The 26,758-nt window shown below is 52.0% G+C and overlaps 1 protein-coding gene across 2 annotated transcripts in view; it reads right to left on the bottom strand.

Annotated features, from left to right (window-relative positions):
- Positions 1-1,066: 1,066 nt before the first annotated feature.
- ATP2A3 (ATPase sarcoplasmic/endoplasmic reticulum Ca2+ transporting 3) overlaps positions 1,067-26,758 on the bottom strand; it is a 52,205-nt gene continuing 26,513 nt past the window's right edge. The window contains exons 9-22 of one of the 2 annotated variants that reach the window (XM_042025952.1): positions 21,448-21,536; positions 18,740-18,842; positions 18,399-18,530; positions 17,461-17,586; positions 16,161-16,379; positions 15,363-15,698; positions 15,053-15,273; positions 14,178-14,380; positions 13,989-14,074; positions 13,283-13,416; positions 12,751-12,868; positions 11,997-12,114; positions 9,978-10,039; positions 1,067-5,858 (exon numbers count right to left, since the gene is read on the bottom strand). In XM_042025952.1, coding sequence (XP_041881886.1) covers positions 5,835-5,858; positions 9,978-10,039; positions 11,997-12,114; positions 12,751-12,868; positions 13,283-13,416; positions 13,989-14,074; positions 14,178-14,380; positions 15,053-15,273; positions 15,363-15,698; positions 16,161-16,379; positions 17,461-17,586; positions 18,399-18,530; positions 18,740-18,842; positions 21,448-21,536 — 1,971 coding nt within the window. In that variant the 3' untranslated portion in view covers positions 1,067-5,834. The remainder of the gene's footprint in view (positions 5,859-9,977; positions 10,040-11,996; positions 12,115-12,750; positions 12,869-13,282; positions 13,417-13,988; positions 14,075-14,177; positions 14,381-15,052; positions 15,274-15,362; positions 15,699-16,160; positions 16,380-17,460; positions 17,587-18,398; positions 18,531-18,739; positions 18,843-21,447; positions 21,537-26,758) is intronic. The other variant, XM_042025953.1, reaches the window with a different exon arrangement.

The following is a 26,758-nucleotide window of genomic DNA, read 5'->3' as shown; positions in this document are numbered from 1 at the left end:
TGGGGGCTGGACCTGTGCCATGGACCAGCCAATCACAGGGACAATGGGATTGTTTTGGTAGGGTAACACCTGTGTTCTGAATCATGCCTTCAAAGACAAGCATAGTCCCAGGTGATGGTCCCCAGGGATCCAGGGACTGACACAACATCAGGTGGGAAATTTGGGGTGTTTTTGCCTTCACCACTGTGTCCTGAGACAGCATTTCTGGTATGGGAGTCTGGCTTGAGGTTCCCCTCCAGCCACGGCAGAGGTGCTCCTCTTGCTCTGCCATGAGTCTGCTCCTGCAAAGAGAAGGCCAAGCAATGGCCCTTTCCCAAAACCAGCACTTGCCAGGGTATCCCATGTCCCTCTTTGTAACCCCCTGTGGGTTACAAAGTTTTTGGCTTATCTTGTGCACCACCTTTGTCCTGCTCACAGCATCGGGAAGGAATATATGGCGCCACATCCCAGCAAAAAAGCACCAAGGGTAGATGTTGCCATGAGCACAGGTTTGCTCTAAAACACAACCTGCAGCTAGATCAGGATTTTCTGCTTGAAACATCACCATGGGCAGAGCTCCGGGTGATGCAGAGATGGCCCCAAGCACTATGCCATCCTCCCAGAGGAGGCCAAGTTATTTAATTATTATTTATTTCACAATTATTTCTTACGGAGGTTATTTCAGGGCTTATTTAAACCTCCCCTCCCAGCTGGGGAAGATAAGGTGATGACTATTCTGGATACAGTCAAAATTAGCACTGTTATTTGTATTCTTGTGCCCTGAGAGTGAATGAAAACATTCCCAATAGTCACATCATGCCACTCCGCTCATTTTGCCTTTGTCATCCCATGCCAGGCACAAGCTCAGCTCCATTTCTAGTTTGGCTCCTCTGAAAACCCACAAGAAATCCTCATCTGGTGAGCACAACTCCTTTTACGGCTGAAGAATGCCCTCAGACACTCCCGTATGGCTCCATGGGCTCCCAAATGTCCCCCAAATCAGCCACAAATGGGACAAGAAAAGAGAAAAAAAAAAAAAAGAAAAGGTAAACCAACAACAAAATAGACCAAAAAACCCCCAGAGTCATCCAGTAAAATTGCTTTTATTTCTGTAATTTTCTAAGTATAAAACAAATCAGCCCAATATTGTGTGAACAGAGTGGATTGTATGGATGTGACCACAAGGAGCCTTCCCACATCTTCCTGGCACACCTGGCTATTTACAGTCAGACAAAGGACACGGTTTAGGAAGTGGTAATTTAGTGGAAAAATATCTCTCATATAATAAAATAGGAAACCTCATTTTTTTCAGTTCTATCCCTCAAATAACACCCTCCCACCCCCCAAGATATAACAATTTACCTTTTGCTATGAAGCACAATCTCAGAGATTTCTACATTTGGCTGTTCAGGCATCTCATATAAAAAAATCAGCATATTTCCAGACCAAAGCCACTGAGGGCACCCGCTGGCAGTTCAGTGGTCGCCCTCCTCTTGGTCCCAAGTGCCCATCACTCCAGGCACACACAGATTTTGGCTCATTTAATGCCCCACTCACACCAAAAGCTGAATGGCACCACAAGAACATGTCCAGGGAGCACAGTTTACCCTGTGTCTCCACTGCAGCCCTGCAAATCCTAACCCCAACTGTGCCACACAAGATCTGCATGGGGTAAAGCCCTCTCCTTGGTCAGTACCAAAAACCTGAGTCCCAGGCTGTCTCCCCTGACAGAAAATGCCTCTGCAGAAGTGGGAGGAAAAAGAGCCCAGATGGGACTGAATCTCCGTCATCAAAGTGATGGCCATGCCAGGTATGGTCCAAAAATCACAGTAAGTCTTAAGAGTTGGTAGCGGGGCCTCAGCTGTGTTTGAGTTTCAGGAGTGACATAATGCCAAGGTCACTGAACCTCATGAACATCTCCCAGCCAGAGTGCCTGCACAGCTCAAATCATTACTTCATGAGTTTTGGTGGAGCAGGACCCTGACTGGGAAGCAGTATTTTATCAACCTGATGTACAAAAGAAGGACCAAAAATCAATGCTGAGTTTTCCTATTGCTCCTCCTTCTGCCATGCACACCATGAGCAGAAACTCAAATTCAATCCCAGGTTTGATGCTCTTACAGGAACAAAGTCCCCCAGCCCCTCCATAGAGCCTGTCCCTCCTACTGCCCTCTCCAGTGCCTGGTGGTGCCATCCAGCCTTGGCTGAGCAGAGCATCACCAGAAACACACACGGAATGTTCACAGTGCCAAAGCCCCAAACACACAAACACAAACCTCATGCAGGCCTGGGCCACACGACACAAATAAAACACAGGATGCAGTACTTTGCTCTTTTTCCATTTCCAGCATGCCTCCCCATGGGATCACACACCACAGGGGGAAGAGCTCATCCAGCAACTGGCCACAATGACACAACATCCCAAAACAGTACAAAAGACTTGCCACAGCTGCTGCCCAAAGCTGATCCCCCTGGTGCTCGCCCCAGGGACACAGGACCTTCCCCTCCCACCTTGGCTGTACCCCAGCACAGTGCTTGGCCCCTGAGGAAGGAGTATAAAGTGCTCATAGATAATCCTATGCTGCCATCCCAGCACATCCTACACCCTGCATCTTGTGGAGGATCTGTCACAGCAGCCCACCAATGCTAAAGGTCTTGCTGGAAAGACCTGAGTTTTATTTATAGACTTAGAATATGCCAAGCAGCACCATCAAAATAAAACTAAAAAGGAAATATATCCTAACCTCTGTTGCCAAGAAAAGCAAGGATCCCAGAGGTTTGCCCCTAAGCTACTTTCTTAATAAAGCTTTTGGGCAAAACAGCCACCCAGTGTCCCTCTCCCTTGTATTGCACAGTCAGATGCCTTGGTAAGACACAAGAGCCTATCCCAAAGTGATGGTCTTGGCTCTGGGATCTCCAAGTTTACATAAGAACATGTTCCAGCCTGTAAAAGTCCCCACCATGCTGCTGCTGGCACACATGCAATAAATAACTACTCTGTGATTTATCCTGACCCTTCACTGAAGAATAAAGGAAAAAATAATTACATCTATGGATGTTTTTCTACTTCATTAAGATGTTTGAAGTATAAGCCCCTGTAATCAAAAAGTATGGAGCGAAAACCTGTACTCCAAGTAATTAAAGGATGGGGGGAAAGACAAGAGACGCAGTCAACCATTCAGAAGGGGACATGGAGACGTGTCAAAATGGTCCCGCCCAGCAAGGGGGATGCCTGCTCCAGGCAGCTCTAGTGCAGATTACCTGGGCTACTTTCTAGATAGATCTGAAGGCTCACAACAGAAATAAAATGCAATTTGCTGCTGCTGGAAAGAACAAGCTGGGACACAGCTCTGGTTTCCTGCCCACGATGGCTCAGCATTTGGTAACTCACAACTGTGACCCAATGACTGCATGAACAGACTGACACTGCCTGGGCTTTTACACAAGAAACTTCTCCACACCACATGTATTTGGGTTAAATTAATAATACACCACCAGACATTAAGTCCAGGGAAAACAGTGTAACTCAGGTGGTGGATGGACCAAGCAGGTTCCTGTAAGTACAAGGGACAAAGGCCACCACATCCCAGGGAGATGCCATTGGGCAGCTGAAAGCCCTGCTGGACCCTCCAAACAGGGCTGGGATGCTCTGAATCCAGCCCAGCCTCTCCCAAACTGGTTTTTAGCCTCAGAGAAGCTGCTGCTTCCTCTGATGACACCGAGCTGGAACTGGACTAAATTCCCACTGGTTGTTTTTCTGCACAGAGCAATGGAGATGGACTCAATCACCTTGGATGTCTTTCCCAACTTCAACTGTTCTTTAATTCTATGACCTGTACTAAAATAAGGTGAAATCCACCCTTCTGGGGAAGGGCAAATCAAATGTCTACAGCATTAGTCTTACTGAGGCTTTATTTTGAAAGCTTATGCAGTACCTGGGTCATGTCCTGATCCTCTACACCAGGGTGGGTCTCATCCATAGTGAAAACCTTTGAAGAGGAATTGGTTATCCCAGGGGATCAACTGATTAAATCATTTAGACAGAACACATTTGAAAAATAAAACTTCTTCAAGACAAAGTATAATAAGATTTTAAAAAATCAGCAACAATCTTCTAACCACAGAGTATCTATAAAGATCTTTTTAAAGAGCTCCATATTAAAATTCCTTGAATACATTATATATTAAATACAGTAACAACATTTCATGCAAGGTTTTCTGTACAATAAATCAGCTCAGTAGTATAACAATTCTGTACATTCCCATTGGTCTGGGGGCTCTGCTCATCTTCAATGCTGGTGATGGAGAAAAGAAAGGAGGGATGATATTTGGCACCTAGTGTACAGAAGGAGAGATGCTCTTGCCCAGGTGATACAGAAAAACATTGGAAGCTTTTAAGAGGCAAAAAGTAGAAGAGAAAACCCAACAGCAAAGGAGCAAATGCTACCCCAGACCGTGGCTCTAGTGCTGTTGCTGGAATGTAAGAGAAAGGAAAAATACAGGCTCTGGCTAACTAAATATCATCAGGATGGATCATAAGGGACTGTGAGGAAAACAGAAGGGAGGATCTGGAGAGCTGGAGAAGAAACCACCCACTATCAGCTTCTCAGCTGACACAGCTCAATGGAGAAAGATAAATTTAATGGATCCCAAAATCCACTCCTGATCTACAAACTCTCAGTGCAGCCTGTCTCACTCCTGCTGTGGAAAAATCCCCAAAGGGCAAGATAAAGTTGGTGCCTTACAAAAAGGGATGCCACAACAAACACCACTCACGGAGAAACACCACGTTATGTACAAGCATACATTCATTCCCATCCTGATCCCTTGGCAAGGATGCCCTGTGCAAGTCAGCGATGTTCTCCAAAGCAGAGGACGTGAAGTCATGGATGTGCTCCTGAACACTTAAGCTCTACTCCTGCTAGGGAAATAGTTAAAAATTCACTGAGGAAAGAAAGTGTGACTAGGAAGGAGTGATGGACATGAGGAATGCAAGGTGGGCATCCCCTCGCTTTTCTTTACATGGCTGCCCCTACAAGGAGAAGGACTGCAGCTTATATAGTGCAGATGGGATCTAGAAGGATGCCAGATGGAGAAGAACAGACAGGACTTCATCGTGCTTTGGTGCTGGATGAGCCTGAGAAGGTGCTGGGCTTTCCAAAACGCAGGGATCAAACAGGACAGCGTGATAAATAGGGAGAATGTCACCTTCCACCACATGCACCCGACCTCGATGCATAAACACACATCCATGAGGTCCATGCCAATGTTGGACACATTCTGAAGCTATTCCCAGCTGCTGCAGCCACTGGAGCAGAGCACAGCAGCAGCAATGCACCCACCAACACTATGGACATCATCAAGGCTCAGCAACCCCAACATGTGGCCCCCTCTCCTCTCTCCCTGCCCTCACTCACTGCCAAGCCCTTCCTGGCCCCTGAAGCTGCCCTGTGCATCCTGTCCCACTGGGGGATGTGGCCTCAAATCCCGACTTCCTGCCTTGATCTCTCATGAAGGCCACCTTGCCCGAGCTCACCCAGTCACGGTGAAAATTGGAAAGAGGGTCTAAAATTTGGCAACAACAAATCCTAAGGAACCACATGACAACGATTCAGATCCACACAGCTCCATCCCCAAAGCCTATGCCAGCTGTCCAGTAATTGCACTCGTATGTACAGGAAAAAGAAAGCTACAGAACAAAACAAAATCAGTATTTTTCTTTTTGACGATTCACCCGCATTTGTCTGATAGTCGGACACATGCATGTCCTGCTGGCTTTAGCGGTGGTCACGCATGCAAGACTTCAGTCCGAGTTACAAGTTAGGGATCCTCTAGTTTGGAGTGTCGCCCTCGTGTCATTCATTTCTTGTCCTCTTCTCCTGAAATGAAGGGCAAAAAAGAGAAGGAAAAGTATCGGTGAGGGTTCAAAAGCAAACCAGATCCATGTTTTTGTTACCAAGAGTGCCTGCTCCTGGGTTGATCCCAGAAGGAACCTGGAATCCTGTCTGCACAGAGCTGGCCTGACTGCAGCTGCGGCAGCTCAGGCTGTGTGAGGAGGAGGAGGATGCCCGTCCCTGGGTGAGGAAGGCCTCTGCAAGAGTTAGGAAAAGGGATGAGGTGGAGCCCTGTGGGAAGGCGAGTAGGCAGGATCCCTCCTTACTGCTCCTAATGAGGCATTACCGAGGGAAAAGCAGTGGCTCAGAGAGGAGGAAGCTCACTGCATCCTCCCACCCACCCCAGAGCCCCAGCCCTGCTGCAGCCAGAGACACGGGCACTGCTCCATGGGCTGACACCACTTACACACACTGCACATGTACTTACACCCATAAATACCTCCAAAACAATGAGCAAGGAGCAACCTATTCATCACAGCCACTGTCCCAGGGCTGCCCTCCTCCCTTCACCCTCCCTCCGGATAGATGGGGTTGGACATGGAAGGTTAACAGGCAACACATGGCCTGTAGGAAAGTGATGGTATCCAGCTTGAACTCCATGTGAGCAGCCTCAAAATCCCTGCCAGAACATGACTTACAGCAACTAGATCCCCAATTTTCAAGCAGTTGACAGGAGTGTCCCTGACCCCTGAGGCAGCAGCTGCCCAGAACAGATTTTTTTCCTTAAAAAAAACCCACCCAGAAGCAGCACTTGCTAAGGAGAGTTAGAAAAATCCCTTATCGTGAATCTTTTGACTGTATTTCTCTATCTTTCATCACTGCACACATCACCAAACACATCTCACTGGGGACCGCTGTTCCTGTGCTCTTGATAAATAGGGGTCCTGCCCAGGGTTACCCGCGGGGCTCCGTGCCTGCTGCCAACCCTGGTGCCGACAAGCTTTCAGGGGAATTAATAAATAACAGGCAAGAGAGAGGGAAAAGGCTTTTCTGCAACTTCTGCCAAATTTTTTTTCCAGGGCTGGCTGCAGAGCCCAGCTCCTGTGTCCTGGGATAAAATGGTTTGCTGTGATGGCAGCACCCCTCTGGATGACACTGTGGGCTTTGGTGTAAAGCAAGGATGCTGGCAACTGCACTGTATTAAATCTCATTGCAATAATCAAAATTCACCTCCTCCCCATTGCAGCAGCATCTCTTCTGTCTCCTCCAGCAGCTGAACAGGTGACATACCAGTGGTAATTTGCCACTGATGTGTTTCCCCTAAACACATCACTCCATGGTTGTGCAAACAGGGAGGAGGATGCCATGGCATGTGACAGGCAGGGGCAGGAAGGGGACACAGCTGCAGTGTTTAACCACAGTGGATGCTCTTCAAAATGTTGCTCTCAGGCCTCTAAGTAACACAATCCTGGCGTGGAGCGAGTCAGGTGTTTCCATGAGCCCTGCAAACAGCCAAGGTCCAGTTCCAGGTCCCTGCATGCCAGTGTCCATCTGTCCTCCCCTCACGTTGGTGACAGGAGCAGGGGGAATGCAGGACCTGTTTACAGGGATGATGGGATGGTCACACTCCCTCTGGATGCTGCCTCACACCAGGGCTGTCGCAGCCCTTCAGTACTTGCAAACCAGCAGCTGAACAATGTGAGCTCAGCTCCTCCAAGGTCTGCTCCCCCCAGGACAGCTGAGGCTTCTGGGGACGTTTTTCCTTACTGCTTTTGACTTCCCTCAACAGGTCCCTGTAAAAGGTGCTGCTGGAGGGATGCAGGCTCCCACTGCCAGCCCACATCACTTCCTTCACCAAGGAAACGCTGCAGCCCTCGTAGCTCTGAAAACTGCGCATCTCCCCCATCACACCAGGGCATCCTGAGCTGCAGCCGAGACCCCAGACCTCAGGAGAAAACCAAAAGGGGAATTGTCCCCCCATCCCTTTGCAATACCAGGGCAGCAACACTGGCAGCTTCCCTCTGCTCTTCCATATTTAAGGCAGGACACATGGACACGTATGAAAAAACAGGAGAGAGAGGGAAATAAAAACAAAAAGCGAGGCAGCAGAGCTGTAAAATCCCCTGTGGAGATTCCAGCACTGGAAGGTGCAGCACCACTCTCCTGCAGAGCATCCCACAGCTCAAGGGAATACTTGGCCCATAGGGACACATTCCTCTGCCAGCACCCAGCCAAGGTAGCTCCATGCACAGATTACCCTACAAGGGCAGGCCACGGCCGCAGGCGCTCGCTCCCGGCTCTGCCGTGCCAGGGAGAGGGATGCCTGCCTCCTCTGCAGGGAGCACAGGCAGCTGCAGCAGCTCCTGTGCTCCTGGGGAGTTTTGGGGGGGGGTTCCCTCATACTCAGGTGCAGGCACATGGGGCAAAATGAGGGTGAACAGCTCCTTTTTGCTATATGCTGGAGGGTTTTTTGTGATGGGACATGGAGATTTTGGTCCCTGCAAATTTTGGGCTGTCTCAGATGCAGAGCTCCCTCCGCTCCTGGCAGGGAGTATGATGCTCTTGTCAGTGCACTGCCACCTCTGCCAGCCACTCTCCTCTGGGAGGATGCTGAACCCTAAAGCTGATGCCAGCTTTGCAGAGAAGTGGCCAAAGCTCCCTCAGTGGTGGAGACATTCACCCAAGGGAGCAACCTCACCCCCACTTCAGCTGCAGTGGCAGGAGACTGCAGGGCACTGTGCTGCCCATGGGAGAGCGAACAGGGACCCGGTGGGGACAGGAACAGGATGGGGTGGCCACCGTCTTGAACCCCTGCAAAATGACTCCAGGGGCTGCTGTCCTCACTGGGCACAAGGAGAAACAGCTGCATAAAAGCTGATCTGCCACAAAACACACCAAGTGAATTCCTGTGCATCCAAACTCCTGATTTTCAGTGGCCCTGCTGCTGCCAGGGCAGGTGTGTAGTTGTGTTGCAGAAAACACCTGCTTTGTGATTTGCCCCTGCCTTTACCACAGCACAGGTGAGAAATGGTGATGCTCAGCGCCCAGGCAGGGCCTGCTGCTGAACGTGCTGAGAACAACCACAGCAGCAACTCCGACACCTGCAAGGGGTTTGCTTTGAGATGATGAACATGAGGAGGTCCAGGGACAGTGCAGGAGGAGAGCAGGGTGGCCTCAGCAGTGGGCTGATGGTGCACAGAGGAACATGAGCACTGGGGTTATCTCAGTGTCCTCCCTAGATTTGGTACGTCTCGAGAACCACTCAGAAAAGAGACTTCTGCAAGGCTTTGGCACAGATGCCTGGAAACCTTCCTCCTGCATGCCACAGGATTCGGAAAGAACAAACACTTGAATTCATAGAGCCCGGAAAATATTAAAGATACTACAGCAAGAGATCCCTGAGGGTGGTGAGCCCTTGTGAGCCTGCCAGCGTGTGACAGACCCCTGAGAACATCTCCATGTTCCTGACCAGAACATCTGCAGCTCACACCAAGCCAACCTCAGCCGTGCACATTCTCTCGCTCTCACAATCACATCACCTCCCAAAACTGAGATAGCAGAAACCTCAGAGGGGCCAGGGAGGAATGAAGGCAGTCAGATATGCAAAGCATGTGAGATGAAAGACTGGACGTGAGCAGGGCGATGGGAGAGGAATGTAAAGCACTGAGACCACAGTGAGAACTGAAGAGTCTCAGCTTTCTGCCACTTCAAGGACAAGGAAAATCCAGCATAATGGAAACACAACTTATCTAAATCTCACCAAAGGAGAAAGTTTTCCATGCAAAACCTGAGTCAGCAGAACTCGCAGCTATACATTTGCATTCCTCAGCTGAACACCCTTGGCCCTCCCTTGGAAGGTCCCATGCTGGAGACCATCCCCAAGCACTGTCTTGCACAGACCAAGTGGTAGCCTGGCCCCTGGCCAAAACTGCCATCAAAGAGCTACTTTACAGACTTGTTAGGCCTTATTTTGAAGCAAAACACAGAGAGCACTGTGGGAAAGGAGATGCTGTCTGGGTAGAGACCCCCAGCTCTGTTACTGTATCTCTGTTCTAGGTCTAAGCCATGTTCATGTTCCAAGCAGGTCCCCACCACACACGAGCAAGACTCTGCAGGAAGCACGGGGACACGGCATTCAGGGATGAGACACGTAAGGAAGCCAACCCTTGCTCTGGAGTCTTGCAGGTATTCAACTGGTGCTCCCCGCTCCACTGTCCTGAGAATACCTGGTAAAAAAAATCACAAGACCACATATAAAAGTGGCTTTTGGAGGTTTTTTCCTTTGCTTTTCAAAGCCCAGAGGAATGAGGAAGATGAAGAGTTTCAATTACTTCTTTCAAGTCTGATGATTTAAGAGTGGTGATTTTGCCACACAGCCATGATTGAAGAGCTGCATGGGAAACCCTGGATCCATGAGACAGAGCAACCCGTGAGCACCAGCAGCATCGTGACCGTGGGGATGAGGGAAGCTCAGAGGACCTGAAACACTGGGAGCATGGCATGGGAGGAGAAAACACTCTGAGCTGGTATGATGGCACTTGAGAGGATTGTGTGCCTACCAGAAAACTTGCTGTGCTTGGAGCTGTGCAGGCAGAGCCAAAGAAAAGCCCTTTGTCCAACAGTGCTGAGATTTTATAGAGAAATACGAAGTGTGGGAGAAAGACAGGCTCAGCCCCAGATCACAGATGGTGAAGTGAAGACCGAGGGCATGCATGGGATGCAACATTAACCAGCTCTCCTACACCCCAGCCTGGTGCCGTGCTGTAAAATTGTTGCTACAGGCTCTTAATTGTGGGATAAAACAGACCTGGGTGTCCAGTGAGAGATGCAACAATTCAATAAAAAAAAGGCTAGAAACAATTTCTATCTGGTCTGTAAAAACAGGAGTCCCTGCACCTCTGTTTCTCTGAGCAATTGCTGAGTTTCTGCATCAGCTCAACACAGGAAGAAAGGCTGACATGAGCACCAGCTGCACACCAGGACACACTGGTGGGGAGGGAGACCTGTTTGTGACCATTTCCTGCCTGCAATACTTTCCCATCCCATATTTCCAGGTACTCACAAAGCTCTGCTCCACAAGAAACCAAACGCAGCTGTTACAATGCCCAAATCCCTGCTTGACGGGGCTCGCCAGACCTGCCTTCAGCCCAGGAAGGCAAGAGTGGCTTTGCACAGATTTTCTGGGTTGTTATTACAGGGTGAAGGGAAAAAGAGGGGTTTGCTATGACACAGGTTGCCTGAGGGATGAAAAAATGGTTTGAGCAAGCTGATGGTGTGGAAGGACATCCAGTCCTCACACTCAGATTGTCCATCTGCCCCCAGAGCTTCCCTGAGCAAGGACAGTGCCTTTCCTGCCCTTCTTCTCCCTGCTATCACTGTCAGGGTGAGCACACCACAAAAAATGAATAAAACCTGTTTGCTGGAGAGGGGCCACCCCTGTGGCAGACACAGCACTGCTCGGCAGCCTGGGGCCCGCAGCCACCGCCAGGAAAACCCGTGGGCTTAACTCAGCACCGAGATATCCCCCAGAGCAACATCTTTTGCAAGAAATGAAAGACAAAAAATGATATCATCTCTTTGGAAGGCTGCCCAAAGATATGCTGTGATTTACACCATGGAGCCCAGAAGCACATGGGAACTGCTGCCCCCGTGTCACAGGAGCTGCTTCTCCTCCGGTTGTGCCAAGGGCTGCATCCTGAGAGGTGCTGGCCAAGGGCAACCCCATTAGAACCAGTTTATAAGGTGTTCAGCTCTCAAATGATCTTATCATAGAGGTTGCCAACACAAAATAAGGATGGACAGAGAGGGGTGGAAATCTGAGAGGAAAAAAGAAAAGGTTCCTGTTACAAATCAGTGTTTGATTTGTTTTGCTTTATAAGCAAAGGGATCCAGCTCCTGGAGGTTCAAGAGTTGAATTAATAACCTGTGGCAGATTTATCTAATGCTCCAGCTCCAAAGGGAGCAGTTCAAGCAGATGTAAGTACCAACTGCTCTGCCAGGCATGGCACCAGGAAGGAAGGGAGTAGGAGAAAAAGCCCCTTTGCACAGCAGAGGTGGGTGAACATGCAGGTGCAGACATCACACAAGCAGAGGAGGTGAGCGAGGGGTCCACAAAGCCACCAGGAACCCCAAGCAAAGTGCCACAGAGCCACCCTAACCCAGGGTGGTGCAGACCATGCTCACCATCCAGGTGGTTGCGGGAAAGGTACTTGAGTCCTTCATCCAGCAGGATCACGGGCAGGGAGATCTTCATCACAACCACCCACTGCGGCCAGCTCAGGGGGGTCACCTGGAAGATGAGCTGCAGGGCAGAAAGGATTGGACATGTCAGCAGGGAAGCAGGTGGGATACTTTGTTGGTTTAAGGGTCCCATTGTTGTATGGCAAAGGTTGAGAGAGGGTCATCCCAGGTATAAGGAGGGAGGATCCAGACAGCCCAAACAGGAGGATTTCTTCAAGGTCTGTCATGATCCAAGGTGGCTCTTGGCCAAGATGAATAAAAAATTATGTCCTTCATCTCTCCTGCAAATGGGGAAAGTGAGGCACAAGGTAGGACTGTGTGTTTAGGTGCTCACAGGTGCTTAGCAAGTGACAAGGGACAGTGTAACCTCCTAGGTACAGAGACACACTTCATCTTAAGCATCTCTGGGCATCAACCGAGGCATCCCCAACCTTGCAAAGGAAGGAGACAACTCCAGAAAGGGCTGAACCACCTTCTGGAAATTATCTACATCCCTTTGCATTGCCTATAGGGAGAGCTTCTGACTTCTGGCTCATGGGGCAGAATGACTCCTATATTCCATGCTGGGTTGAGTCATGGGACCTGGTCCTGAGGGCACCTGCTGGGAACAACCATCCCAGAAGTTTCCAGACCCAAAGATTGCTCCAGGGATGTCCTTGTCCACAGGAGGCATAGGGAGGTGACAGAGGGCACTCACAGGCATGGGCTTGACATAGAGGATGAGGAAGTGCAGAGCCATGGACATGATGATGGCCCCCAGCAGCCAGATGTTGAGCCACGGTGGCATCCGCAGCAGCGACTGGTTCTCAGAGACACTGTGAAAGGGAGGGGACAATGTCAGGCCCAGAAACCTCCCCACATCTGCCCACGCTGGGAATTTCATATATCCTTGCTATATCCTTGCTTTTCCAGGGGCTGTTCATCTCCAGGCTTTGCTGAGAACTGGATCTGGATGCCCAACACAACCAGCCATGCATGGATTAGGATCGATCACTAATGACCAGATCGCTAATGAATGCAGATCCAGTCCTTCCTTCCCTGCTCTCAGCCACAGCACACAGCCTTGGAGGAGCTTCTCTATGGAAAACCCAGCGGTCCCCCGTGAGGATGCTCTGAACGGCTCTGCTGAGCCAAAGCAAAGCCCTCAGCCCACCCACAGACGCTCAAAGAGACCCTGCACAAAATCAGTCATGCACAGAGCAAACAAGGCAGCCCTGTGGCCACCACACCTGTTCAGAGCATTGCACATTTCGATTGTCACCAGCACAGACAGAGCCATCGTCGTTGGGTATCGCGACTCGAAGATCTCACAGTCAATTCCTTCAAAGATGGGGTTGTCCTCAGTGCACCTCATGAAGTTCCTCTGTCGGCACAGGAAACCGCTGGTAAATACACGGCAGAGCAGCAGGACAGGCAGGAGAGAGGAGGAAGAGTCGACTGGTTGGGGGCACGTGATGAACTGGGTTGCTGTTAAATATCCCACAGTTCAGAGCAACCAGTAAATTGCCTACAGTGACCCAGCTTCTGCTGGGGTTGGGGTTGGGGTAGGGGCTGGACAGTGGCTTTAAGACTCTCAGGTGCACTTAGGAAAGAGTTTGACCACACACGTGTCTCCATCAGAAATCCATCTTGCATGGCACATGCCATTGGGATGTGATAGCACCTGCTTCCCCCCCACCCTGCTGTTTTCACATTAGCTACAGGAATGTAATGTGAGAACAGATCCTTTCCAATATGGGAGGTACTTTCAGCTTCTCTGAATCAAACTTTCACTACCACGCTGGTGGCTAGCTGAAGCAAGGCTGGAAATGTGAGCCTTGGAATTGGGGAATGCTACAACCAACGCAGAGGAAAGGTGGATGAAGGACTCCAACACCTGAATGCACGCCCTCACCCATCTGCTCCAGCTGTCAGCCTGTTCCCCTCCTGACTCACCAGCTGATGGAAGGAGACCTGCGGTCCCTCGGCATCGTACAGGAACCACCAGGTCGCTGCGCCCACCGTGGCCAGGCCCACGTACACTGCAGCCGAGAGAGACACCCTTAGCCCAGAACCCAGAGAGGGCCCCTGCCCCAGAGCACCCCAGGCACATCCTAACTGCCCACCTGCACTGACAGCACTCACCTCCCACAGCCAGGTAGCGGAAGAAGAGCCAGCCACTGATGAGGGGCTCCTTGGGGTTGCGGGGCTGCTTGTCCATGATGTCCAGGTCGGGGGGGTTGAAGCCCAGCGCAGTGGCCGGCAGCCCATCTGTCACCAGGTTCACCCACAGCAGCTGCACAGGGATGAGGGCCTCGGGCAAGCCCAGGATGGCTGTCAGGAAGATACTGCAGGGAAAAAACAAGAGATGTGAAATTAGACAAGCTCTGGGCAGGCAGAGAAAAGTTCTGTGTCATGCAAGGGGGAGAGAGCACCTGGATCCAAAGCCCCAAACTGAATATTAACCCAAAGTCCTGAAGATGAACCACAGCCCCTGATCAGGAACCTGAAGCCCAGCACTGAATTTTGCAGCTAAAATTTGTTCCTGTTGCAATTAAAATTTGCTTTGCAGTTGTAACCCAACAACCAACGTCCTCACAGCCACAAAGGTTCCCATTCCCAGCACAAACACCCATGCTGAAATGCAAGGGCAAAGGATGCCCAAGCGATCCCAAGGTTGTGCTGATGTTGCTGAGGACTGGGAGGGAGAGGCAGAGAGCTGTGACTGGGTGACAACAGCCTGTGCACAAACATCTGCACCCAGCTCAGGCACTCTCATGGCCTTAAATAGGCAACACTTTAACAGAATAGGTCCTGTGGACTGGCAGGATTGGAAAACTACAAAAAAAAAAATCTCCCTGCACTTGGGGAATGAGACATGGTGCCTGGGATTACCAGTTTGGGCACTACATGCTGCCAGGGCCAGGAGACATGGACAGGTGTGCAGGTCACCTGTCCCAGGGGATGTGTCCCCACACTGCTGCTCCTGCAGCATGGTGCCTGGTGTGGGAGGCTCTCACCAAACGACCTCCCCGACATTGGAGGAGATGAGATAGCGGATGAACTGCTTCATGTTGTTGTAGATGGCTCTGCCCTCCTCGACGGCCGACACGATGGTGGAGAAGTTGTCGTCAGAGAGCACCATCTCAGCAGCTGACTTGGCAACGGCCGTGCCCGACCCCATGGCGATGCCAATCTCTGCCTTCTTCAGGGCTGGAGCGTCGTTGACGCCGTCACCTGTCTGCACGAAGCTGTGGTTAAGTGTGCAAGGCATTGGGCAGGGTGGGGAGGAAGGGACAGGGGGGTGGTGGGGTGTGCCTGAGGGCTCACCATGGCCGTGATCTCATTGAAGGACTGGAGGTACTCAACGATGCGGGACTTATGCGCCGGCTCCACGCGGGCGAAGCACCGGGCCTCGCGGCACGCCTGGCGCTGCTCCTCGGGGGACAGCTCATCAAACTCCCGGCCCGTGTAGGCCTTGCCAGACACGTCCTCAGTCTCTGAGAAGATGCTGATCCGGCGGCAGATGGCCACCGCCGTGCCCTTGTTGTCGCCGGTGATCATGATGACGCGGATGCCGGCCTTGCGGCACATCTCGATGGAGGAGGTGACCTCCTTGCGGGGAGGGTCCAGCATCCCCACACAGCCCACAAAGGTCAGGTCGTTCTGGGTGGGAGGAACACACCCCAGACCAACATTAACCCCTTGGGATGCATCCACTTCCCCCCCTGCTGTGACACCACCCTGGGCACAGGGATTTCCCTGGGGAGGAAACTTTCAGGAGGTTTCGTACCAACTGCCCCACGGATGCACTCTACAGCCCCAATCCAACAGGATGCTCCCATCCCCTCTGCTCCTCCTCACACCTTTTCTCTTTGCTCCCCTCCTCCCCATCCATCCCTCACAATGGTCTCCAAGGCCCTCTCAGCTGTTACCCCACAGGAATACATCCTCAGTGAGATGGGGCTTGTTATCCTTCAGATTGGACCCTGAGGTTTGCAGAGGAGATGAGCCATTACACCGCCCACAGAGAAACCAGAGAGAAAATACTGCTGGGACAGCTGGGAGTGTGGGGGGAAACTTTGGGAATAAGGAAGAAAGCTCCTGGCCGAAGCTCCGGTGCCGTACCTCGTAGTGGACGAAGGCGGCGGAGTCGTGCAGCTGCATGGTCTCCCTGCGGACAGGCGAGTCGTGGGTGGCCAGCGCCAGGCAGCGCAGGGTGTCGATGCCCATGCCCCAGTCCCGGATCCTGCCCAAGATCTTGTCCCGCACCGGGGCTGTCAGCGGGACCTTGGCAGGGCCCACGCGGACGTGGGTGCAGCGCTCGATGACGCTTTCCGGGGCACCCTGCGGAGGAGCGGAGGGCTCAGGGGCTGCACTGAAGCTGCAGGATGGGCATCTCTTGCCAGCACCGCAGGAAGTGCCAGAGGGAGGGAAGGCGCCAAGTTTGGGCAAAGGAGAAGGAAACCTCCCCAAAGTGCAGCGGGCACACGCCGGCCCTGCGGCTCGGGGCACTAGATGGCAGCCTCCGACCGAGCGCACCGGGATCGCGCACCGGGATCGTGCCCCGGAGCGCACACCCGCACCAGGTCACCAAGAGCAGGATCTGCTGGAGAGGAGCTGACTCCTGCCAAACCTACGTATCTGCCCCAGATACTGCCGCCCCACAGATCCCCGCTCCGGCCTGGAGGGGATGAGGGCTGTAAATCTGTGTGAAAAAAATGTGGGATACTCAGCGGATGTTTGTGATGCCTTCTCAATTCAGGAAAACATGTCCTTCAGCACCCCAGCATCTCACCCCAGCCCTTCTGGTCTAACAAAAGACCCTGACATTGCTCTTTAATATGCAACTTGCAATCCTTCTATTGCATCTCTTAAAAAGCTTGCCCAGGACCACAGATCCAGAGGCTTCAGAGGGTCCCAGCCTGACCTGGAGGGCAGAGTTCACCTACCCAGATCATCTCCCAGTGGGAACAACAACATACAAACCTTCCCAGAGTCAGCAGGGGGAAATTCCACCACATCTCTTCTCTCGGGAAGAAAATGCCCTATGAAACACTACTTTATTTCTGGTTACAGCGGAAAACGGGACATCATCCTTTGGGCATTACTGGCATCTGGATGGTCCAAGCCTTTAATAAAGGCAAGTGCCCAAATTCTGCACAGGGGCAGCTCTCCCTTGCCCCAGCACCAGCACGCTCAGCACCTTTTCCTCCCTTTAAATCATCTCATCCCCATTTTTTCCTAATCCATATGGCGAAGACTCACCTCCTGTCTGACCCCACCAGCCCACCTGCTGGACCCTGGATCCACAGGCAGATAGAGTGGGAGAGGAACTGCAGAGCATCATCACTGCCCCGTGCAGCAAGGGCCAAGCCCTGCTGGGTGTGCAGAGGGGAGGAGGACCCTGCAGGTGCTTTGCCCCTACCTTGACAAACATCTTGCTGCCCGTGGAGTTGTTGCTGGGCCCGGTGGGAGTGCAGTACACGGACATGGACTTGCGGTCCCGGGAGAACTCGAGGGTGCACTCCTTCCTCATCAGCTGCTTGATCACCTGCAGGAGCAGTGCTGGGCTGAGCCTGGACGTGTCAGGGACACTGGTGCTCTCTGCCTTGGCTGACGGCCCTGCTGAGCCCCGGGGATGGGAGGAGAAAGGCAGCCACAGGAGCCAGGAAGGATGGGACAGGGCTAAAAGCTTACAAGCTTTCCATATCAGAAAGGAGTCAGGAGATTTATTACAACCTGCTCAGACCTATCCAGGGAAAAAATGCTGGAACAGAGAGCCCTTTGAGCAAGTAAAGACATTATAAGATCTAAAGCGGAGGAAATCCAGACCCAAATTAAAGTGTATTTTCACCCAGGAGGACAGGGAGACACTGGAGTAGGGGAATTGCCAACACAAGATATTTTCATGTCAAAAATAGATATTTCCAAGCAGCAAGTGTCACTGGGGCAGGAAAGGCTCTGGGGAAGAGGGTTTGGTTCATGCTGGAGGGTGGCTGCTCAGTGCAAACTGGGCACCTAAAGATAACTCCACATTTCCTCATGTGCAGCCAGAATTCGGGCTATCACTGAGAGGGTCTCTCCTGGCTGAGCAGGGACTGGACTGAGCTGGAGCCTCAGGAATCACCTGCTCCAAAGCTCCATGTAGGCTGGTCCTCAAGGCCCTGGGATCAGCCCCCCGGGGCCATTGCACCATCTGTTCCAAAACCAGCTCACCCTGAGAGCCCAGAAATCACATCCTTGTGCCAGATCAGTCCCTTGGATCATTGCAAGTGTTTATTGCCCGAGTACCAGACGTCCTAAATCCCTCCTCTCCCTCCAGTCCCCCAGTGCTGGAGTTCACAGGAGCTTCTCCCCACTCACCGAATTGCAGGCATTGGCTCTCTCCACCTTGGAGAGTTTGCTGAGGTCCGTGTTGAAGACGTTCATCTTCTCCACCAGGCACGTCAGGGCTGTTTCAGTGGCTTCCCCCACCTTCTCATAAACCTTTTTGGACTAGAGGGCAGGAAAAAAGAGCTTCAGCTTTAGAGCACATCCTCTACATGCTGCTGCCACCAAGGCTGCTGTCACCCACCACACCAGAGCATCCCCTTGGGATGAGCTGAAGCCAGGGAAGGGGATCCCAAGGGACAAACTCTACTGGCTTTGCCCCGAAGCACAGCAAGAGCCTCTCCCCACCCCACCCAGCCCTGGTGCCCCCGCACCTCGTTGTAGTCCAGCGAGGAGTCGTTGCAGAGGGCACAGATGGTGGCCAGCTCCACCAGCCCGTCGTACTGCCCGCACTGCACCGGCTGCTCGTCCTTCAGGCTGTGGGCAGAAAGCAACCCCAACAGCCTTACACCAGCTCACACCTTCAAATGCACTTAGCTCATCCTAAAGATCCCCTCTAGGGGGATATATAGTCTGTATATCGCTCTTGTAAATGTGGGAGAAAGAGCCCAGTTAAAGCCCCAGTGCTGGCAATAAATCCTTGGGTTCACATTTTGTACTTTATGAAATGGGGCAGGACTAAATTGCAAATAAAATATCACAGGAGGCAAATGAATTCTGGAAGTGGCCCAGAATAAAGAGGGCTGCAGAGGAGTTCAAAGGAGCAAGCAGGGGCTGCTCACAGGCTGGTGATGAAGATGATGGGCCAGAAAAGGGGCAAAGAAATTCACGTTAACATCCACCTCCTCAGGGGTTTCCATTTGCTGGGAATCCAGAGGAGCTGTGGAACCAACAGCAAGTCCCTTCTCCTCCCTGTAATGCTGCTTCATGCTCCATAGGGAGCCCAAGGGAGCACTTAGGAGCAGCAGAGAACTTTCACAGCTGTACTGCTGTGACGGCTCCAAGCAAGCAGTGAACTGTGATCTTTGCTTCCTAAATAGCAGCTCTTTGCTACAGAAAGGAGCACAAATGTCCTGGAAAGGAGCAGCCCCGAACACTCCAGGCAAGCCAAATGCTTCTCCTCGCCTGGTGGTAGGAATGGCAGCAGTGGTTTTGAAGGGAAATAAAAAATTATCCTGGTTCCAGCAGAGGTAACTGCAGGTTAGAGCTGTATAAACCCAGCCGGTCATCTGCTTGCTGGAAAAATAATTTGTCAGGCATTTACTAGGATCAGCTTATTCCACTGTTGGTTCCCAATGGAAAGAACATTTTGGAGCCCTTGTTACAGCTCGGGAGCGGAAAACAGGGAGCAGCCAAGAAAATCTGAAAAATCTGTTTGCTGAGGGAGATGAAGCCGCACTGGGCTGTGAGTGGGAAGGGAGATCCACTGCTCCTGCCCAGAGATGCTGCCCAGCCCTGGGCTCATGGGAAGGGACAGAGGGTGGAGGAGGGAGCTGTGGACAGTCTGGATGGGTTTCAGTGTTTGGGAAGGTGGAAATACCAGGCATGGCTTTGCAGCATGTGATCCCCGGGATATTGCTGGGAAGGGATGGGAGGATACGGCCCCATCGTCAGCGGTCCCTGCATGCAGCCAGGTGAGACCCATGTGCTGGGAAAAACACCAGCAAAGGCACTGCTGGCTGGGTGCTGTGTGAGCAAACCCAAGATCCAGCACGAAATATCCCCCTGTCAAGGCCAGGCTAAAGCAAACAAGCATTTCAGTCCCACCAGCCCTGGGGGAAAGGCGAGTTCTCTCCGTGACACCTCAGTGAGCCCACACATCCCCCTCGAGACACAATACAGGCACAGGGCTAAAGCAAAACTCAAGAGCAACACAAATTGTTGCAGACCAACACAGTGGCCCTGAATGCAGTGCCCAGAGGAAAGGGGACTCTGAGCAGACACAACTTCAGCCCCTCAGTCCTCCTCAATTTTAATTGAAAAGCACTGATTGACACCAGCTTATGACCTGGCTCAGTTTTTAATGGAGATTCCCAGCCAAGGATCAAATTGGCTCTATAAATATTCATGAAATTAAGTCTGAGGCCAGGATGAATTACAGCTGCTCCACGGATAAGCAGAAGGGACCATGGTGACGAACGTGTCTGGGATCACAGAACAAAGCAAAGGAGAGCAGAGAGTGCTCCCACCACCAGCTGAGCTTCTCATCTGCCTTCTTCCCAGACTTTGCCACACTGGGGGCCACCATCTCCTTCCAAAGGAACAGGAATAAATAAATACAACAGCAGAAAACCCCATGTGTGTGATAACACTTCAGGGAAAATCCCCCAGCTTCCACTCCCTGCCCTCAGCTGCAGCTCTGCAAAGCCCGTGTCTGCCCTGAGACACACCCTGCCATCAGCAGGATCGTGCCCTGGGCACACCAGCATGGGAGCCATCCCTGCCATGGACACAGAGCTCAGGGAGCACTTTCCTGGTGGGGTTCCAGCCATTTGCAAGTCCTCTTGATCACTGCTGGTGGCTCCTGGACAAGCTGCCAGCCCCACATTCTGCTCGGGGCAAGGGCAACAGCTGCCAGTCAACACCCAAACTGTGCAGGCTCCAGAAATTTGGAGAGTCATCGACTACTGCAAAAAGCCTCATTCATCACCATTCCCACATTTGCCATCTTCTCTGGTTCACAGGTGGCCTTGTTTTACTGGGATTGCTAACGAAGGGAGAGCCAAGCGTGTGGGAGCCCCTCTGCTGAGCAGTGGGAAGGCAGAGCCAGGGTGAGCACCACCCAAATCAAGTGGGGCAGGAGCTGGATGTGAGGGACAGTGACACAACTGCCCTGGTCCCCACGACCAGCAGAGTACAGTCAATCACCCAACACTTGCAAGCCCAGCGTGGCCAAAAGACAGTGCACAGCGGGTGTCCCCATGGACAGGGTTGCAACCAGCCTCAGAAAACCCTCCTTTCTCCCCAGCTCATGGGGTCCCCCGGCCGTGGCCATGAACCTGACCCTCCCACCTTCCCCCAGCTGTGCTGCCAGCCCAGGGCCACCCTGTGTCCCTGTGAAGGGGGCGGGACCCTCACTCACATCTGTCCCTCGGGGGCGTAGGTGGAGCCGGTGATGCTGAACTCGTGCAGGCTGCACTGGGTGCCCTCCACCTTCTCCATGATGAACATCTGCCAGGGGGAGAGGTGGAAACGAGCATTAGACAGCAAATTTTTGGTACAACCCTCGTGCCCAGCATCTGGCACTGTCCCAGTGATAGCCCTGCTGGCACCAGGCTCAGCCCCCTCCCTGCTCAACCACCACTCCTGGCTGTCCCCAAACCCTTCCAGCTCTCCCCTGCCTTATTCATGTTCACCTCCTCCAGCTCTTTCTTTCCCTAGGGGAGGAGAGACACCGAGCCTGTTCCTAAGAAGGTGCCTGTGTTTTTCTTGGAGCAGAGAAGGAGCTGGGTCAAGGCTTCCACTCCTGCCCTGGCTGCCCTGGAAAGCCTCTGAAGGGCAGGATCCGAGCAGCTGCCTCTGCCACCCCTTCCCAGCCAGCTCAGGCACCAGCCTTGTGCCTTACTGGGATCACAGCTCAGCTCATTAATAAAGCCCCAGTGAACCATTAAAGTCCCCCACACTCTATTTTTAGTGATTTTTGCCTTTCAAAATCCTTCTAGATTCTCTTTTGCTGCTATAATGAGACGAATCCCTCAAATTCTAAAATAAAATAAAAATTCCCCTCTCCCTAAGCTCTCCCAGCCTCCCCTTGTCCCCTCCCAGCATAGCCCACCTTTGAGGGCAGCATCCCCTAGGAACAAGAGCAGGGCCTGACCCCAGCCAAGGAGACAGTTCAGAGACGCTCATTTCTGCTTACTCGTTATTTATGACCCATACTGAAGCCAAAAAGCAACATAATAAATAAATAAGTAAATAAATAAATAAATAATATTTGTTTGGCAAATGCCTTTTCCTGGCTGCAGGGAGAAGCCAGGATGGAATTTGGCTGCAGGGAAGTGCTGCTCTCCTCAGCTCCATGAACTTGCTGAGTGCCTCCAGAAAGCAGGTGCAGGGAAAACTGTCCCCCTCCAACCTGTCTCAAAATAATTGTTTTTTCTCTATTTATTTTCCTCTGGTTATTTGAGTTGTTTCCCAGGAGAGGGAAGCAACAGATGCTGGAGAAATCAGGAGGCATCACTCAGCACCAGAGATGCAACAGCTCCGGGTACCACCCACTTCTCTGCCTTCCACGTCTCCTCTGGCAACAAACAGAGGTTAATTTGCTGTTGTTATTAATTACTGTTAATAATACAAGGAAACCTTGTCAGTGCAGCCACGTTGGCAGGTGTGAGCCTGCCCCACACAGAAGGTGTCCCAAGGTATGAGCTTAGGGCCAAGCCAGGCAATAAAGGGCACGTTCAGGGGAGCACACTCACGGCATGTCTAGCACCAGGACACCTCGGTGGGTTTTCTCACCTCCCTATTTTACAGGTTTAGGCAAATCAAAGGAGCAGGTTCAAAGCATCCACCTCCTATGTGAGTAATTCTGAGCCCAAAACAACCTTGCCATGGCTTCCCAGCTTCCCAGCTATTTGCAGATATCCTGTTTATTGGGCTAATGCCCTCAGCTCCTTTCCCAGGGCCCCTCCTGGAGGCCCATCAGCATTCCTGACAGGTTTTGAAGAAAGTAATGAGCCAAATGGCTGCAGAAGGGCTCCTCTGGGAGTCACTGGGCTCCTCTGGCAGTGGGTGTAAACTCAGTAAAGAAACCAAACACATCCTATCTCCTTTGGTGACAACACCCCCAGAGACAGACCCAGAACATGAGGTGAGGCACCCAGTCTGAGACAACATCAAAGGCTAAGCACCCTTCATCTCTTTTTGAGACATCCAATGCCATCGGCCTTCCAGAGAGCCAAATTCTCCCAGCCTCTTCAGAAAATAGACTCCTGAAACACCAACCAGACTCATTTATTAAAAAAGCTGAACGCACCCACCCCAGCCACTGATGGTTTTGCCTGATATGGGTCTGTTTGTTTTCAAATGCTCATGGCTACAAAACAATTATTACTTTCATAATAGCATCCTTCTTATTAAAAAAGGGAAAAGGGAAATAAAAAAAAACATTCCAAGCCCTTTATTTTTCCATGCCTTTTAAAAAAAGGTGCTACATAACCCACAGCAACCAGAGGTTATATCAAATTTCCTGCTGCTCCCAGCTTGCGTGACTGGCCGAGCATGGGGGTGGCCAGGGCACTGCAGAGGGGTTTGCAGGGCTTCGGTGTGATCAGAGAATCACTGAATGATTTGGGTTGGAAGGGACCTTAAAGCTCATCTTGTTCCACCCCCTGCCCTGCGCAGGAACACCTTCCACTGTCCCAGGCTGCTCCAAGCCCTGACCAATCTTGGACACTGCCAGGGATGGGGCAGCCACGGCTTCTCTGGGCACACTGTGCCAGCCCCTCACCACCCTCAGAGGGAAGAATTTCCTCCTCATATCTAATCTAAATCTCTCCTCCTTCAGTGTGAGGCCATTCCCCCTTGTCCTGTTGCTCCAGGCCCCTGTCCAAAGTCCCTCTCCAGTTCTGTTGAAGCTCCTTTAGGCACTGGAAGGGGCTCTAAGGTCTTCCCGGAGCCTTCTCTCCTCCAGGCTGAGCAACCCCAGCTCTCTCAGCCTGTCGATGTCTTGGCAGATTTCCAGGCTGAGAAATGGGCAGGTTTGTGGGCAGTGGAAAGAGTCCAGAGGAAACAGCTGTGTCTTAAGCAGTTAAGAGGAGAGGTAAAGTTTCAATCACAAAAATAATATAAAAAATATCAGGAGCAATAGAAGGAGGTGGGAATGCTGCAGGGATGCAGCTCAGCTGTGGGGGCTGCTGACAAGTCAGGCTCACAGAGGGGCTGCCCAACCTCTTGTACTGCACAGTGAACAGCAGCTCCAGCACCCAGCCAGGGGAACGCAGCCAGCAGCACCCCAGGGCTCCCCCCTACCCTGACCCTTTTAAAGCCATGCCAGTGATTTGGGGTTTTAGTGCAACAGAGAGGCTGGAAAGAAAATGTTACTACATGCTCATGAAGAGCGCAGCCTTCTCCCAAAGGATTGCAGCATCGCTCCTCCTCCCATGTCCCATTGATCCTGCCTGGCCCTGGTGCTGTATCACGGCTGGATGCTGCTGGTGTGTGTTTGTAGGGAGCAAAGGGCACTCGTGGATGCACCATCCCTGGAGCAGCACATGGCAGCAGCTGTGGGCTCATGGGGAAGACAGGTGTGAAGGATTCATCTCCACTACTCCGTATTTTCTGTAGTGTCTTTAAAGGAACTACTCATCGAGAGGCAGACAAGGCAGGATTGCTGTCTGGAATTGTAAGAGCTGTAATCATCAGTCACTGTTCCATCAATCAACCCATGGATCAGCATCATTTTCCTCCTGCACTGGAAGCAGCCCCAGCCAACAGGCACCCACTGGCAACTGGCACAGCCCCTGGGGACCCCCAGCCAGGTCTCCCAGTAATCAGTGACAGGTTTAGACAGACAACAGTGCTGAGGCAAACAGTGTCCTGGAGACTGCAAAGCAAACACTGCCAGCACAACTCCTGGGACCAAGAGTTTGCACGTCCAGGCTTTGCTACAAGCTTTGTAGAAAATAAACCCCTTTCTGCTCCTGTTCCCCAAAACACCAGCAGCCATCTCAAGGACAGCCAAATATCACCAACCACCTCCTCCTCCCAGACACGGGGTGCCAGCATCTTTTCCCCCCCAAGCCCACATCTCCACTTTGGGTCCTGACTTTCAAATGCTACCTTCCTGGAAAGTGAAGGTAGGATGCATAAAAGGGTGCTGCAAGTTTTAGGAGAGTGATTTAAACATGAGAGCAGAGAGAGCAGTGATGCTTCTATGTCCCTTCTCCTCCTGCCAGGCTCCCGTTGCTCCATGGTTATTTAATGGTTGGGAGAAGGCTGTTCCTGGTTCCTCCATGCCCTGGGCTGGGGGAGATGGTGATCTCAGAGAGCCCCAGCTGACCATATAGTGACACGAACCACAGGTTTACTCTGATTTACCAAGTGGGTTTGTGGCTTTGTTACTGTAACCTTGGGTGGACTTGAGGTAAGAGCAAAAGCACCGAAGTCTCGGCCATCCTGGGTGGACAAGGTCCCCAGCACGAAGCACCTCATTTTGGGGGGCTTTGGGGGGCACAGCTCCACCCCTGCTGACCACCTGGGGTCGATGTGTGTCCTGCTGTGCTGACCCAGACACCACCCTGGCCACGAGACCCCAGCACTGGGTGGGACCCAGAGACATGGCACAGCCCTTAAAAACCCAGCTGAGGGTTTGAAACCAGACCTGAAGCCCCTCCAAGAGCCACTTCACAGCTTGACAGACCCGATGCCAGCAGTGAGACAGTGAGCAGGCCCCGCTCAGCAGCACGCCCTGCAGCCGAGCAGCTGTGCTCACCCAATTAATGGGCAAGTTAATGAAATCACACTCAATTAATACACTTTCCCAGGTTATTGATAGGCTTGTCTGGCTGTTTGCTCCCATGGCTGAGCTGTCTGTTTGGCACAGGAGCATGTCCCAGACACGCCTACGGCTGCCCAGCACAAATATTGACGCTCCTGCCACTCACAGGGCCCCGTCCTGGCCACGTCAGCACGGGAATCCCTGTCCATTAAACATTAACACCCCTGCCTGTGCGTCCTGGGGCCAGCCCTGCTCCCAGTATCGTGCCCTGGGAGCCAGGATCCAGCCAAGTGAATAAACAGATATTGGAATAGGGTTGTGGGGAGATGGGCTGGAGGATACTTTGACTTTTTAACTGAATTTTTTTTTTTTTTTGCGAAGTTGCTGAGTTCATTCTGCAAATGACAATTGATGCCAAAATCCTTGTATGCCACTGCCCCACTGTGTCGCTCTCCCTGCCTCAGTATCACCATCCTGGCTCTCCTGACTGTGCCACACTGCAGGGGATGGTGGCACTTCTTTCCAAGTTCAAGGAACAGACCTTCCAGTAGGAAGTGGTTTGGAAAGGCATGGTCATTCCTCCTTCTCCTCCTGCAACGTGCAGAGCTCAGGAGACCCCAAGCACTGGGGTCACGCTGTCCTTGTTTTGCTGCATCACTGGCTCTGAAAATGGGGCTGGTGGGAACCTCCTCCTCATGCGAGACACGGGCACTTTGGTCCTGCTTTGTTCAGGCCCTGTCTTGTTCTGTATCATTTACAGGGCGGAAACACCAGACATTTCCAGTCATCTGCAGTTTGTGCTGAGCTAACCAGTGGCCAAAGCCTGTGGCCAGTTTGCAGCACTGTCCCAGCTTCCCACCACCCTATCTGTGTGTCAGAGAGGAGGGACGTTGGCCAGGTCCTTTTTTTCCCACAGCAACACATTTTCCAAGGTTCTCCTATAAAACAACACGCC

This window comes from Corvus kubaryi, unplaced genomic scaffold, assembly GCF_017639235.1.
Source record: "Corvus kubaryi isolate FWS band 111438036 unplaced genomic scaffold, C.kubaryi_AGA036_p1.0 37284, whole genome shotgun sequence".
Lineage (NCBI taxonomy): Eukaryota > Metazoa > Chordata > Aves > Passeriformes > Corvidae > Corvus > Corvus kubaryi.
Note: the sequence above shows the minus strand (reverse complement) of the source record. Positions and strands in the feature narration are given on the sequence as shown.